The sequence below is a fragment of the Bacillus rossius genome, chromosome 1 (genome assembly GCF_032445375.1).
Source record: "Bacillus rossius redtenbacheri isolate Brsri chromosome 1, Brsri_v3, whole genome shotgun sequence".
Classification (NCBI taxonomy): Eukaryota; Metazoa; Arthropoda; class Insecta; order Phasmatodea; family Bacillidae; genus Bacillus; species Bacillus rossius.
In genome coordinates this window covers 327,664,510-327,680,572 of record NC_086330.1, presented here as the reverse complement: position 1 = coordinate 327,680,572, position 16,063 = coordinate 327,664,510, and the positions used below count along the sequence as shown (strand labels likewise).

The 16,063-nt window shown below is 50.4% G+C and overlaps 1 protein-coding gene across 3 annotated transcripts in view; it reads left to right on the top strand.

Moving 5' to 3' along the window:
• Positions 1-12,864, top strand: part of LOC134528012 (jouberin-like) — a 68,676-nt gene extending 55,812 nt beyond the window's left edge. Inside the window, exon 11 of one of the 3 annotated variants that reach the window (XM_063361170.1) lies at positions 11,992-12,864. In XM_063361170.1, the coding sequence (XP_063217240.1) occupies positions 11,992-12,523 (532 nt within the window). In that variant the 3' untranslated portion in view covers positions 12,524-12,864. The remainder of the gene's footprint in view (positions 1-11,991) is intronic. The other 2 variants (XM_063361173.1, XM_063361174.1) reach the window with 2 other exon arrangements.
• Positions 12,865-16,063: the final 3,199 nt, after the last annotated feature.

Here is a 16,063-nt window from a genome sequence, read left to right as displayed (position 1 = left end):
AGGTGAACGACTACATCATTTCCTTCTAATGGCAAAGGAAATGTACCCGCCTCCAACTTAGGTGGGTTTTTAACGTTTCTAATTTTAAAGTCTTATTTATTTGGATATTGTTGCGCAAGTAATAAGTAACAAAAATATTTTACGTGAGTTGTTAATGTTAATCATTTGTCCGGGTTTGTTAGGTCAGGTCAGTTACATTATAAATACTTTAAAACTAAAGAACCATTGAAATTAATTCACATTATTTTTTATGTCCGCTTAGTTTGAAAGTATTAATAATGTAACTGACCTGACCTAATCGACCATTTTATTTATTACACATTCACGAACACACAGCAAAATAACAAAAATGGCGTCGGTCTAATGGTTGTACAGGTGTTGTATTGCAAAATTAAAAAATTCTATAGCTCCTAAAGTATTTCGAATTTCTTATCTCCGCCGGTTTTAATGAAAAGAGGAAGTGAAAGAGCATATAATAAAAGTAATTTCGGATTTTTAGAATTTTTTTTTCGCAAATACCGCTACTCTACATGTTCAAAATTAAAAAATTGTATATCTCCTAAAGTATTTGGAATTTCTTATCTCCGCCGGTTGATTTGAAAATAGGAAGTGAAAGAGCATAGAATAAAAGTATTTTCGGATTTTTAGCATTTTTTTCCGCATATACCGTTACTCTACATATTTACCAAATTGTTTAACCTCAAAATTAGTGTCAAATATCTGTAACTTGTCATTAAGTTTAATCAATTTAAAGTAATAAAAATAGAAGCATTTTACTTAATTCAATTTACACATGCAAAAAAAAACTTACGCACAATAAACCTACATGGAAATTAAAGTCTTTTTCAATGTCCTGTAGTCTGAAATATGTTTACTCATGTCATCAAATGTAGAGCTGTACTGAAGAAGCCGATTTTGCCAATATTTAGTTGAATCAGCATTTCTGCCAACTTCCAATACTCTTGTTAATTTTCGGCCGATATTACTGAAAAACGAAAGAGACTGCCATAACCTAAAAATCCACGAGTACCCTTTTCACTTTTCGTAGTAGTACTGCATTCTTTCAGATCACATTATTTCTTAGCAACATGTGCCAACCGTACATATCAATATTTAACATCCTTTTTTTTTTCAATAATGTTCTGACGCCGTCCCCGCTACCTCTGAGTATTTAGACGTGATTTTGTTCAGTTCGTGATCTCAGGGAAGGTTCGGCCTTGTGGCTAGAGGTAGGGGTCAACGCAGTAGGGCCCCCCGAGCTGTTGAGGCCACTCGGGACGCCTGAATAATAACACAAAACCTCTTCAGATAGTTGGTGAATTTAATACAGCACAGCCCAATACATGGTGCTGCCCGTTCTGGCCGTAACGGTTTGCCCGACGCGACTAGTCACACGCGCAGCTCACTTCCTCAGTGGCGGCTCACGATTCTTATGCGCGTGAGGGGCAGACTCGTATACGTGACGCGAAAGTTACAAAAGACACTCTGACATGGCACACGATATTTTGAAGCACAATACACTACACTAATACCTAGCTCTGGATAAACTGGGCTAGCAACACGTAGGCCCGTGTCTCCGGCGACTCTACGTGGTGTCTAGGTGTGTCCCAGGGACTGAATCGTTATTAAGTTGGATGGCACGTGTCGCCTGCTGGCTGCCCCGTGCGGGCCAAAACTAAGTAGCCTGTAGGCTAGGTTGGGCGTGAAGCGCCGACGTAAAAACACATACTCTCCCCACAGTATTTACGTATGACGTAAACACTCATCTCGGAGCACTGATTGAATTAAGTTAAGTACCTCATGGTAAATTTAGGCCGACCGCGGAACTGTACAAAAGGTTGAAAAGAAATTACACTATGGAAAACTACATGTCGGTGAATGCAAAGGTTGAAGGTTCCGCGTTGCGCGCAGGCTGCCGGTCTGGTTGAGCTCTCGAAGGACACTCGCGGTGTCGCCGCGCGCGACCCCCCTCCCCCGCCAGCCCTCCCGCGGAAACGTGTGAATTTCGCGGGAAACTGAACCGGCCAGGTTCGGGACAAATCGCACATTGAAACATGATTTTGCAAAGACTTAATTATTAATTAATAAAAAATAATGTTTAATAAAATCCTGTGGAAAAACATAATTATAACAATTTGTTGTAGTGCGGCGGAAGGATATGCCACACCCGGCCGGATCCTTGCGCCGGTGTAGCACTCGTTGTATGGCGTTCGCCTCGTCGCACGAACTGCACTTTGCTGCGCGCACGGGCGCGTTCGGTGCACACGCTTTTGCGAGACGTTGATGAGGCATAGCGGTCTATGCGACAGAGGAGCATTGGCGGTCGGCGTCAAATGCCCCCCCTTCTCTGAGACCGCTATGTGCATCAACGCCTCGCTTCACACGCTGAGCACTTCACTGACGTTCGCCGCACTGCGAGCCCTACACTACGCGGCGGAGTGGTGGTGTGTTGTGATGTAAACATTCTGCCCTGAATACCTCTCCCACTCAATGAATGATAAGGGGTTACGCCCTGACCCGTGTCCTTTCCCCCCCTGGGACTGGGCAGCGACGTGCGCCTCTTCTAGCTCAATATGGTGACAAGTGGGTGGGGGGGTCAGTGTGGTCGGGGTGTGGCAGGGTGGTGGAATGGATGACGTGGGCGGGGGAAATGATAGGGGTCCGGCCACGAGTGTTGGCACACCTGGATCGCCCCTTACGGGCCGCGCCCGGGTGGAGTAGCTCGACGGGGACCTGGACCACTCGTAATCCGCCAGGTAGGCCGGGGGTCGGCGGGCCCTCTGTGGTCGTGTGGTGGGGACTGTGCTGGTAGGGGTCTCCACTGTGCAGAGTGTGGTAGGTCCCCTCGTGTCCGGTTGGGTGGTCGGGCAGCTCGCCTCCACGGCGGGGACAGGAGCGAACTCTACCGGCTCGCTGTCGTCCGCGCAGTACGTCCTGACCGGGGCCCGACGTCTGCGGGTGGGGCGCCTATCCCTACTGTCCGGCTCCTCCTCCCCCTCCTCGGGCTCGTCCACGGATACCCGGAACGTGGCGTCCGCCAGGCTGAGGTCCAGCGGCCACAGTGGCTCGACGTCCTCCTCCTCACAGACCTCCTCCCCCTCCTCGTCAGGAAACCAGACCAACGGATTCCCCACCTCCTCGGGGACGTGCGGAACTGTGGCCAGCGGCACCGGGGACCTGCTCGGGGTGTCCCGGAGGTCGGGTTGGTTGCACTCATGTGCCTGATCAGGGCTACCCACGTCTGTGTCGCCCGTGTGCATGTCCCCCCGGGTGGTGGGTTCAGGTGCTGCTCCTTCCCGCGGCGTATCTGTGGCTTCCTGGAGTGTGGGGGATGGTGAAGAGGGGGTCGTTGGGCCAACTCTGACCCCGTGCGCGACTACGCGCAGGTCGTCCCGGTGCACTTTAGCGGGCCGTCCCCTTGGCGTCCGGACCGCATAGGATGAGGGGCCCGTCCTCCACAGGACCTCCCGCGGCTCCGACCATCGAGGCGCCAACCCCGCACAAAAGTTACGCGCCCCGGACGACAAGTGGTGCTGCCTGACATATACCAGCTGACCTGGCTGGATGGGGGGTGGGGGGTGACTAGTCATGGGCGTGTGGGCCGCCAGGAATTGGGCCTGCCGTTGTCTGGCGTGCTCCCTCCCCTCCTCATGATTGGGGCGCGCCACCGTGCCCATGGCAACATCGGCCACCCTGCTTTCCCCGGGCAAAGCCAAGTTCTTCCCGTACAGAAGCTCGGCAGGGGAATGACCGGTGACAGCGTTGGTGCGGCTCCGGAGGCAATACAACAGCTTCGGCAGGTGGACGTCCCATTTGGAGTGGTCGTCCCCCAACCTCAGCCGCAGCTGCGCCTTGACCTCCTGGTTCCGCCTCTCAGTGGGGTTGGCCTGGGGATGGTAAATAGGGGTGGTGTGGTGGTCGAGACCCCAACGGCGACAGTCAGCTCTCCAGCGCCTCCCGCTGAACTGACAGCCGTTGTCCGTCAACAGCACGCGCGCGAAACCATACCGCGGGAATATCTCGTGGTCCAGCAGGGCGGCTATGGTTCCGGCGCGCACGTTGGACACCGGGAAGGCCTCGACCCACCGGGTGAAAATGTCTGTGATGACGACCAAGAACCTCCTTCCCCGGGTGGTCCGCGGGTAGGGCCCCATTATGTCCAGGGCCAGGGTGTGAAACGGGTCGCGGGGCCGTCGGGGGCGCTGCTGCTCCACCCCGTCAGACCGCCTCGTCTTCCTCTGCTGGCACTGCTGGCAGCGCCGCACCAGGTCCCGTACGTCCCGCGTCACCCCCGGCCAATGGAAGGTCTTACGGATGTCTAACTGGGTTTGGTGCGCACCTGGGTGTCCCGCCAGCTCGTGCGTGTGGTGGAAGCCCATGACCTGCTCGCGGGCACCGAGCGGCACATGAAGGCGCCAGGCGTCCATGTCCCCTGGTACCCGGGTCTCCAACACCCCGTCCACGCACCTGTGGTAGGGGTGAACCTGCTCCCCACATGACCGCACCTCGGCCTGTGTGGGGTCGTCTGTCCGCTGGGCCTGTTTCACGAATTCCACTAATCCGCTCAGGGTCTCCACAGGCAAGACGGCGGGATAATCGGGGGCCCTTGGGATGTGGAATAAAGTTGCGGGCGCCTCCCCTGGAGTGACCGGCGGCGCGACTCCCCCTGGCGGCAACAGCCCCTCCCAGTCCTGGTCATCCTGAAACGTGTTGTGTGGGTCGGGATGGCGCGACAACTCGTCGGCGAACTGGTTGTCCCGTCCAGGGACGTGCTCGACCGCGAAGTCGAAGTTCTGGAGCATCAACGCCCACCTCGTGAACTTCGACTTGCGGCCCTGGGCGGAGTCCAGCCAGCGGAGACACTGGCTGTCCGTCCGCAGCGTGAACCGGCGGCCCTCCAGGTGGTGGCGGTAGCGGCGCATAGCCCAAACGACGGCCATGCACTCCTGCTCGTTCACATGGTACCGCCGTTCGGGCTGGCCGAACTTGGCGCTGGCGTACTCCACCACCCGGCGCACGCCTTTGTCCCCCACCTGGTATAGGACGGCCCCCATCCCCTCCTGACTGGCGTCTGTCTGAAGGAACAGGGGAAGGTCAGGCTGCAGACGGGCGAGCTGGTGGCACTCGCGGAACTGCCGTTTCACCGCATCCAGGGCGGCGTCCGCTTCGCTGGTCCACTGAAACCGGAGCTTGGGTGACAGCAAGTCCGTCATCGGGGCGGTGACGCTGGCAAAATGCGGAATGAACGAGCACAGCCAGTTGAGAAGGCCCATCAACTTCTGCAGCTGCTTGCGGGTTCGAGGGGCGGGTTTGGACTCAATAAGGTTCAGGTGCTTTGGCAGAGGGCGGCAACCCTCCGCGTCCACCATGTGCCCTAGGTACTCCAGTTCAGCCGCGCCCACGTGGCATTTCTGGGGGGCACACGTGAGGCCGTGTCTGGCCAGCCGCTCAAGGACCAGGCCGAGGTGCCGGGCGTAGTCCTCCCACGACCGTGACCAGATGATGACGTCATCCAGGTACGCGGCGGCGAACTCGCCCGCGTACCCGTCTAACACACGCACCATCATGGCCTGGAAGGTCGCGGGGGCGTCCATCAGCCCGAACGGCATGGCACAGAACTGGAAACGCCGGCCGTCAGGGGCAGTGAACGCGGTCTTCGGGCGGTCCTCTGGACGTACCGGCACCTGCCAGTACCCGGACTTGAGGTCCAGGGACGTGAAGATGCGGGCGTCGCCCAGCCCCGCCAAAGCGTCTGTTATGTTGATGAGCGGTGGTGGGGCGGGTATGGTTACTGAATTGACTGGTTTGAAATTCACACAAAAACGCATGGAGCCATCTTTCTTGTTCGCCATGACAATCTGGCAGTTGTATGGCGACTCACTGGGTTCGATGACTCCATCGCGTAACATTTCCGTGATCTGGGTCTGGATGACGTGCCTTTCAGTGGGTCCGAACCCGTATGGTTTTACGAACTGGGGTTGGTGAGGTCGGGTGGGGATGGTGTGTTCCGTGGTTGTGGTACGGCGGAGCATATCTGTGGCCGCAAACACCTGTGGCTGTTGAGACAAGACATTGTTTATGAGCTCTACATGGGCAGCGGGCACACCGTTCCTCAAGTCCGCGAGCGTGATGGGTGTCCCCTGCTCGGCGGGTGGCCGATAGCCCAGGCTGTAAACTGTGCGCCGCTCGTGGTGGCCAACGTGCAACCTCCCCTCCCTGACTTCCACAGTGGCGTCCTCCTGCGCCAGCCAAGGCAGACCTAGGATCAGCATCTCCCGTAGTCCCTCTACTACTAGTGCTGTTGTGTGACTAACATGGTCCCTGATGGAGAGGGTGATGTTCGAGCGGCCAACAATACGCGCTGTCGCCCCCTGCGTCGCTAACTGTACCTCCTCCACATCTGAGACAATGTCCCGTACGCTCGAGCATTGAGCCGACACATACGTGTGGCTGGCGGCCGTGTCGACAAGAGCATGCACCGGCTGTCCATCCATCCTGACGGGAATCCGGAGTAAATGCCCCGCCCCAGGTCCCAACTGCCCTAATTGGAACGACTCACCACACTGCTCCCGGGGCGCTGCCGCTGCCGTCAGGCGGTCCGCAGGTGCTGCCGGTGTCGCCGGGGTCACCTGGTGTCCGGTACTGCTCGCCGACGACCCGGTGCAGGCCGCTGACGAGTCGGGTGCGCCGCGCCCGTCCGTCCTGACGGGGCGTGCCGGTGTGTCAGCGGACACCGCAGGTGCTGCCGGTGTCGCCGGGGCCACCTGGTGTCCGGTGCGGCTCGCCGACGACCCGGTGCAGGCCGCTGACGAGTCGGGTGCGCCGCGCCCGTCCGTCCTGACGGGGCGTGCCGGTGTGTCAGCGGACACCGCAGGTGCTGCCGGTGTCGCCGGGGCCACCTGGTGTCCGGTGCGGCTCGCCGACGACCCGGTGCAGGCCGCTGACGAGTCGGGTGCGCCGCGCCCGTCCGTCCTGACGGGGCGTGCCGGTGTGTCAGCGGACACCGCAGGTGCTGCCGGTGTCGCCGGGGCCACCGGGTGTCCGGTGCGGCTCGCCGACGACCTGGTGCAGGCCGCTGACGAGTCGGGTGCGCCGCGCCCGTCCGTCCTGACGGGGCGTGCCGGTGTGTCAGCGGACACCGCAGGTGCTGCCGGTGTCGCCGGGGCCACCTGGTGTCCGGTGCGGCTCGCCGACGACCCGGTGCAGGCCGCTGACGAGTCGGGTGCGCCGCGCCCGTCCGTCCTGACGGGGCGTGCCGGTGTGTCAGCGGACACCGCAGGTGCTGCCGGTGTCGCCGGGGCCACCTGGTGTCCGGTGCGGCTCGCCGACGACCCGGTGCAGGCCGCTGACGAGTCGGGTGCGCCGCGCCCGTCCGTCCTGACGGGGCGTGCCGGTGTGTCAGCGGACACCGCAGGTGCTGCCGGTGTCGCCGGGGCCACCTGGTGTCCGGTGCGGCTCGCCGACGACCCGGTGCAGGCCGCTGACGAGTCGGGTGCGCCGCGCCCGTCCGTCCTGACGGGGCGTGCCGGTGTGTCAGCGGACACCGCAGGTGCTGCCGGTGTCGCCGGGGCCACCTGGTGTCCGGTGCGGCTCGCCGACGACCTGGTGCAGGCCGCTGACGAGTCGGGTGCGCCGCGCCCGTCCGTCCTGACGGGGCGTGCCGGTGTGTCAGCGGACACCGCAGGTGCTGCCGGTGTCGCCGGGGCCACCTGGTGTCCGGTGCGGCTCGCCGACGACCCGGTGCAGGCCGCTGACGAGTCGGGTGCACCGCGCCCGTCCGTCCTGACGGGGCGTGCCGGTGTGTCAGCGGACACCGCAGGTGCTGCCGGTGTCGCCGGGGCCACCTGGTGTCCGGTGCGGCTCGCCGACGACCCGGTGCAGGCCGCTGACGAGTCGGGTGCGCCGCGCCCGTCCGTCCTGACGGGGCGTGCCGGTGTGTCCGCGGACACCGCAGGTGCTGCCGGTGTCGCCGGGGCCACCTGGTGTCCGTTGCGGCTCGCCGACGACCCGGTGCAGGCCGCTGACGAGTCGAGTGCGCCGCGCCCGTCCGTCCTGACGGGGCGCGCCGGGGTGACAGTGGAGGCCGGGCTAGGGTTCCAGGGACAGTGGCCAGCCATGGCACTACCCCCTAGCGGGCGTTTCCCGACGTAAGGCCGCCCGCCCCACGGGCTTGCCAGACAGCTGCCCGCGTGGGACAGACGTCGTGCCAGTGGTACCGCTCCTCACGGCAGTACTTGCAGCGCGGAGCCCCCTGGTTTGGTGCCCCGGTGTTCTCCCTGGGTGCGGTACGTCGGGACGGCTGCTCCCCCTGTTGCCTCGGCACTGGCTCCACGTACGGTACCAGAGCCCTGGAGACCTCGGGGGCCGCCAACATCGGTGGCGACGCACCTGGCCGTCGGGTGGGCGGCTCGCGGCTGCGACGGACAGCTTGCACGTCGCGCTCCACCTCGTTCGCCAACCGCACGAACGTCTCCAGTCCCTTGTCGGTGGCGGCCCTAAGGAATGGCCGCAGTTCGGGCAGCATCAGCTGGACGACTACCCCTAGCATGCTGCTGTCGTCCTCCCCTTCCGCCAGCCGTCGGTGGAGCCGCGCCTTAGACCTGATGAAGGCCTCCGCGCTCTCCCCCGCCTCCTGAGGCCGGCAGAACAGTGACTGTTGACACCGGGCCCGGGCACGGGCGTCGTTGAAACGCTCCTCCAGTCCGTTGGCGAAGTCACCCCACTCCATGCCGTATTCTCCGGCTGTGGTCCACCAGTCAAGGGCACACCCCCTCAGCTGATCGCACGCCTTCTCCGTCCACTCATCTGTAGGCACCGCGTATCGTGCCAGCCTGTCTCGGCATGTCCGCAGGAACTTTGCGGGGTCCTCGTGCTCCTGCCCTCCGAACTCCGGCAGCTTGAGGGTGCCGCCGGGGCGCGGTGCGACAGGGGCCGCCGGCGTCGCTGACGGTCTGTCCAGCGCGAGCTCGCACGCGCGGCACATGAATAGCCCATTCCGGAAGTTAAGGAACTCCCGGGCCTCGGTGCACGAGCGGTGCCTCACGGTGCCGCACTGGTGGCAGAACGCCACCTCATCGGGCCGCCGATGACATCCCCTCGCGCCGCACTGAATTGTAGACGTCGGCCCTGATTTTCTGTCGTCAAAGTCTGTTTTGTGCTTCCTATCTGTGTCGCAGGTACAGGTGGCGAAAACCCCTGCCGCGGCATGATTTATTGGCAACCCTGGCAGAAGGCATGCGTGGCATACCCCTTCCATGTCTATCTTTACCGCTCCGTCACGGCTCATGTTCGTGCTCCTGTTCGGCGCGTAGCAGCTGCGCAGCTGCGCCACCTGATCCGTGTGCGAGGCGCGCGGACTTCCGCTCCCACAGCCGTTATCTCGCCTGACGCGTAACTTGATGCGCGTCTGGCGTGTAACTTGACGCGCGCCTATCGCCAGGTGCCCGCTCCTTTGGCTGTCTGCGCGTCGCGTCCGTTTCCGCGCGATTCCCGACTTCCTACGCGAGCCCTTACTGGTACACTAATTTGAAGTATAAAATTTGAAAAATTTGAGAAAAAATTTGAAAAATTTGAAACAAAATTTGGAAATTAATTTTTAGAAAATTAAAGCCACACTAGTCGGGCGCCAATTTGACGCCGTCCCCGCTACCTCTGAGTATTTAGACGTGATTTTGTTCAGTTCGTGATCTCAGGGAAGGTTCGGCCTTGTGGCTAGAGGTAGGGGTCAACGCAGTAGGGCCCCCCGAGCTGTTGAGGCCACTCGGGACGCCTGAATAATAACACAAAACCTCTTCAGATAGTTGGTGAATTTAATACAGCACAGCCCAATACATGGTGCTGCCCGTTCTGGCCGTAACGGTTTGCCCGACGCGACTAGTCACACGCGCAGCTCACTTCCTCAGTGGCGGCTCACGATTCTTATGCGCGTGAGGGGCAGACTCGTATACGTGACGCGAAAGTTACAAAAGACACTCTGACATGGCACACGATATTTTGAAGCACAATACACTACACTAATACCTAGCTCTGGATAAACTGGGCTAGCAACACGTAGGCCCGTGTCTCCGGCGACTCTACGTGGTGACTAGGTGTGTCCCAGGGACTGAATCGTTATTAAGTTGGATGGCACGTGTCGCCTGCTGGCTGCCCCGTGCGGGCCAAAACTAAGTAGCCTGTAGGCTAGGTTGGGCGTGAAGCGCCGACGTAAAAACACATACTCTCCCCACAGTATTTACGTATGACGTAAACACTCATCTCGGAGCACTGATTGAATTAAGTTAAGTACCTCATGGTAAATTTAGGCCGACCGCGGAACTGTACAAAAGGTTGAAAAGAAATTACACTATGGAAAACTACATGTCGGTGAATGCAAAGGTTGAAGGTTCCGCGTTGCGCGCAGGCTGCCGGCCTGGTTGAGCTCTCGAAGGACACTCGCGGTGTCGCCGCGCGCGACCCCCCTCCCCCGCCAGCCCTCCCGCGGAAACGTGTGAATTTCGCGGGAAACTGAACCGGCCAGGTTCGGGACAAATCGCACATTGAAACATGATTTTGCAAAGACTTAATTATTAATTAATAAAAAATAATGTTTAATAAAATCCTGTGGAAAAACATAATTATAACAATTTGTTGTAGTGCGGCGGAAGGATATGCCACACCCGGCCGGATCCTTGCGCCGGTGTAGCACTCGTTGTATGGCGTTCGCCTCGTCGCACGAACTGCACTTTGCTGCGCGCACGGGCGCGTTCGGTGCACACGCTTTTGCGAGACGTTGATGAGGCATAGCGGTCTATGCGACAGAGGAGCATTGGCGGTCGGCGTCAGTTCTTTAATTTTAATATGTCCTAAATAAATACATTACCATCACGGTAAATACACATCTCGGTTATTACGGCAACTATAGTGCAAATGTGGTAACTATCATGCTTCTGCAGTAGTTATGGTATCTACAAAGAATCTTTAGTTCTTTTTATGGTAATTATCTTAAGATAACTATTGGAATTGTACTGTAGTTATGGTACATCATCCATATTTCTTCGTAAGTTGTTGTTCATTTGTCTTTTCTTCATATTTATATTTACGTGCGCAATTACTGGCAGGAACTTTCATAAAAATTTTAAACGGGACTTTATATCACACATTTAATGGCGTAAATGATGAGACCCCGGACAATTTAAACGCTTTTTACAGTAAAATGCGGGAAATGTTTCCGCATAAAGCGGGAAATACTTCCGCATAAAGCAGTAAAGTGATACATTAATGCTATGCGGAAAATTAAAGAAGTAAAAAAAATTAATCACGGAAATTCGTAAATCCCGGGTACGTAAAAATGATGTGTTCATGTAAATGGTCGATCATGTTACATTATAAAGTAAAGGATAATAGTGTTGTAAGACTTTTATTCCGATATAATGAGAGTTTTTTTTTTATAGGCACAGTGCAAGAAAAGCTCGCTCGAATTTCGAGTTGTTGAAAAGACACGAGCTCGAGTTCGAGTATTACTAAAAAACTCGACTCGAAACTCGAATTTCGAGTACTCGCAGGTGTCTAGTCGAAACCCATGATAGCTGAGTGAACAAGTCTGTCAACTTACACATCAATCTAACAAAACTAATTTAAACCTCGAAAAATCACTTTGTAACAGAATTATGTTCAATAAATAACTATTAAAAAATTTCTCAATGTACCTAAAGGGAAAACTTATTAAAAGGGTGAAATTGTATATATTAATAGGTTGAGTGCAAAATATTTAAACCTGCTAAACAGGAAAATTTATTAAGTAGGATTTTCCTAAGAGGGTTTTCCTATTTTAAATTTTCTATAAAAATTAAAACTGAGTTAAGTACGAGGTATGCAATGTTGTTAAAACCAGTAGTAAGGTTGGAGTTGACGAGTTATGATATTGTGACTTTCTTTTTAAGTTTGTCGTTAGAGTGTTAAGAGGCTTGTGAGTTAGAGTAACGAATATGTGTGTGTGTGTGTGTGTTGCTCAAGGCTGCAAACCTCTGCGTGCGTGACACCGTGCGGGAGCCTGGTGTGGGCAGCCAGTGAGGATGGCACCGTGTGGGCCTGGCACGCAGACACGGGTGAGCGGGCGGCCACGTACACCGCCCTCGGCTTCCACTCGGCGTGCACCGGCGTCGACTATCACCCCCGGGAGCACATGGTCGCGTTCTGCTCGCACGGAAGCGCGGGCCCCGTGGTCGTCTGCGACTACGACAGGGGATCCTCCGGTCGGGAGCTGGGGCTGCGGGCTCGCGACGACGGCCGGCCGGAACGGCCTGCTCTCCCGCCACTGGCTCGGCCTCCTCCGAGGAGAAGCCACGGGAGTGGCGACCCCAACTCCACGCCGCTCTCCGCTCCGCCGAGCGAGAGTGCCGATTCGGAGAGGTTTGCCTCAGGTGCTGAAAGCTTCAGAAGTGAGAAAAGACTGGCCACCATCCTCGAGAAAATAGACGAGGTTCTGTCGTTGCCATCTGCTCGCTGTGCACCAGCAGTTAATAGTGGCAGTTTGGTGGCAAAGTAGCAATAAGCTGTGCTATTTATTTATTTATTTATTTATTTATTTATTTTTTGCAGAGAGTCCGTTTTCATACATACAACTACCTCAATGCCAATTTTTATTTTTTTTTCTGCAATATGAATTGATATCAAGACAAAAAAAATTTTAATAGGTGATGTGTAATTGAAGCCTTAAAACTCCATGCTACTGTCTCAAGCCAAATTCATAAACTGTCAAATAAGTGAAAAATGTGTTGAAGTCAACAAGTGTGTGATGCTTGTCTTTCTTTTGTATTGTTTTCAATGAGGAAAATAAATAGTACAAAGTATGCTAGTTGGTCATCATTTATACATAGTCTTTTAAATGAGTTAACACACCTTAAGATTCAAACATGTTTCCTTTTTTACTTACATGAAATATTTCTGGATTAGGGTTCATTCAGCATCCAAACAGATGTGACAGTGTGTACTGAGAGGGTGCCGAAAGTAGTCAGGAGGCCCATTTACATCTTGCAAGTCCCACCCTGTACACCTTTCTTTTAATACCTTCTTAAGATGAATCTGCACATTTTTTTTTACTCAGTAACTTGCTTAGGTTTATCTTCGCCATGTGTTGTGGAGATTGTGCATTTTTTAAGTCATTTTCCTCACAAGGAACCTATCCAAAGAGTTTCAGATTACTTTAGTGGTATTTTGCATACACATCAAGGTTACAAGCGAACACTTTTTTTAAATGTAATAAAACACTTGTATGTTCAAAAATTTATTTAATGAACCATATATTTTCAGCAACATTCAACAAATAACAGTTTTTACGTTACAATTAAGCGAGACAAACCATTTAAAATGGAGTTTCAACTGCTTTAAATGTACAATATTTTTATGAACATGAATATATCAGTAACAGCAGAGTTTTTTTTTATACATTTTCCTTGTAGTTTTAAACAAGCAATTTCTTTTATATTAAACATTAAAATTTTTAAATTGAAAAACAGTTTATATTTATTATTTCTATGATATACTTTTTTTTACATTGTTTTTTTTTTTCATCATATTTTTAAAGTCTTATGAACATTTTCCAACATTTTATCATTTGGCAGGATCTGTTGGCATGTACAAACAACTCAACTATTTCTATAAAGAATAAGTAGCATTAAGTTAAAGATACAGTTTATTCAGAACCAAGCAAGTGCTGAATGATTTTTGTTAACACTTGCTAGTCTGTAATACTTTGTACGTACATATATTTCTTTGTAAATGTGTATTGTCTCATAAAATACATGCATGTAAGGATTTGAACGTCAAGTTTCTGAAAAACTAACTTAGAATTACCAAATTAATGCTTTACTTCTGTTTTACGGTTCTGAAGAATCTTTACACTGATTTTAAAACAGACACTAAATAAACAATGAGTGTATCAAGGCATTTTTTAATACTGTTTTGCTAAGAGAAACAATTTTTTTTTTACACTATTTTTTTTTGTAGATGTACGTAAACACAACATAATGAATGTACTGAAAATGTGGTCTCACTGCAGACCAAGTACTAATTCATTTGCTTCCATTCCTGCATCATACCTCGCAAACTGTTTCCTCAGCGAAACTCATCTATGCACTGTGCATCTGTTTTTTTCCTGCATATAAAGTGATCACAGACATGCTTAATACAAGTATTTTGAAGAGAATTGTGAAGTAGATTGGTAGCCACATTAAAATAACTTAATATTTCACTAGAATCACTGCTATAACAACAAACAACTCTACATTTTTTGTGCTTTAAGTAAGTTTTCGTAGTAAATTTTTTTCGATAAGTCCATTCAAAATATAAATATAGTCTACCATTAATTTGTGCATCAACATGGGTTTTAATGGTAATAGTTAAATTAAAGTGTAAAATATTTAAATAAAATATATTAATTTTATAGTTAGGAAGTAACAAATTGAAGGGTCAACATACTATGTAACTATTTTTTTATATGAAAATAATGAAATCTAACTGTATGGTTTATAAATTTTTGTTACATTTACTGATATATTTGTACAACATGAATAAGAGGGGGTCTCAAGTAATCAATATTTATGAAGCAGCATAAATGTAATCAATTTATAAATCCATCAATTTAATAATTATAGCTGTGTTTTTTTTTTGTATTTTTAGTGTATACTATACCACATTCCTGTACAATACAATTTGACATTATCAATTTATATACATACAGTACCTGCAAACTACTTTTTTTTTGTAAGTACTTAATATTCTAAAATATTTAATATTTCCCTTTCAATTTAGTAGGTAAACGTAATAATATAGCTTGTGAATAATTTTTTTGTTGTATAACATACAAAGTACAATGTTTCAGTATTATAATTTAGTTTTATAAAACATTTCCATTGAAATGTTAAATTATAAAGTACAAACAGTTGTGAAGAAATAATTTAAGGGCCAAAGCAACTAATTTACCTAATTATTAATTTTAACCATATGTATATACATAGTTGTGTGGTTTTTATTTGTAATGTGTAATTAGTTCCAAATATTAAATAATCATTATTTAATTATCATTATTTTTTTTATTGGTTCTAAATGCAGATTACATCCATAACAATGTAAAAATATTTTAGAAATTGATATTTGATTTACTTGGCTGTGCTTACTACCTTAATTTAAAATTATGATTCAGTAAATGATGTATCAAATGTATAGTATTTTGTATTCATACTTCTTTATAATTTCACATTTCCAATTTTCATGTTTTCTAATGAAGTTGAAATCCTACACATGTATATTATTATCAAAAACAATGTAATCAGAATACTCTCTTACATTTTTTTACAGATACATTTAAGTTCTTCAAATTTGCAGTAAGTTATATGAATATTCAGGATCATTATCATTTTTGTAATAACTGGAGCATTCATTTTTATTCCAATAAGAAATTATGTTTTCAAATGTCATAATTAAATTAATATTAGACATATATTTTTGAGTGCCAAACTAAAGAGCATTCAGTTTTTAAATGGTTATAAATAAAAACCATTCTTATCGAATATTTAGAATTGAAGCAATAACATTTTAAAATATTAATTAAAATTTTTAAATGTTGTATTTATTCAAAACTGTAACTAAAGGTGTGTTTTTATTATTTTTTTAGTTTTGTATTCTAAAATAACAAGAAACTTTTTCATAGTGTTGTAACATTTTTTTGTTAAAAAAAATGTCCCATATTGAAGAATTTTCATTCTTTTTTATTCCTACAAAAATTGAATGATTATTGTTTCATATTTGTTCCTTTAAGAAATGACACATCCAACATCCCTTATGCTCCACTTGTTCACTTTCTTGTGTAAGCACAGCCAGTGACTCCTGATCAGTTTACTTTGCTGAGTTGTAACTGTACCTGCTGTGATGATTTTCTTTCGTGACGAACTTTACCACACTCTTTGGCACTTTCTTTTGAATCCATTTACTCTTTTGATTGTATTTTGTTTGCATGGAAAATATTATTTTTGAAACAAACATGTTTTTCTGCATAACTATTTCTGGTGTGTTTATTTTATTTGAATTT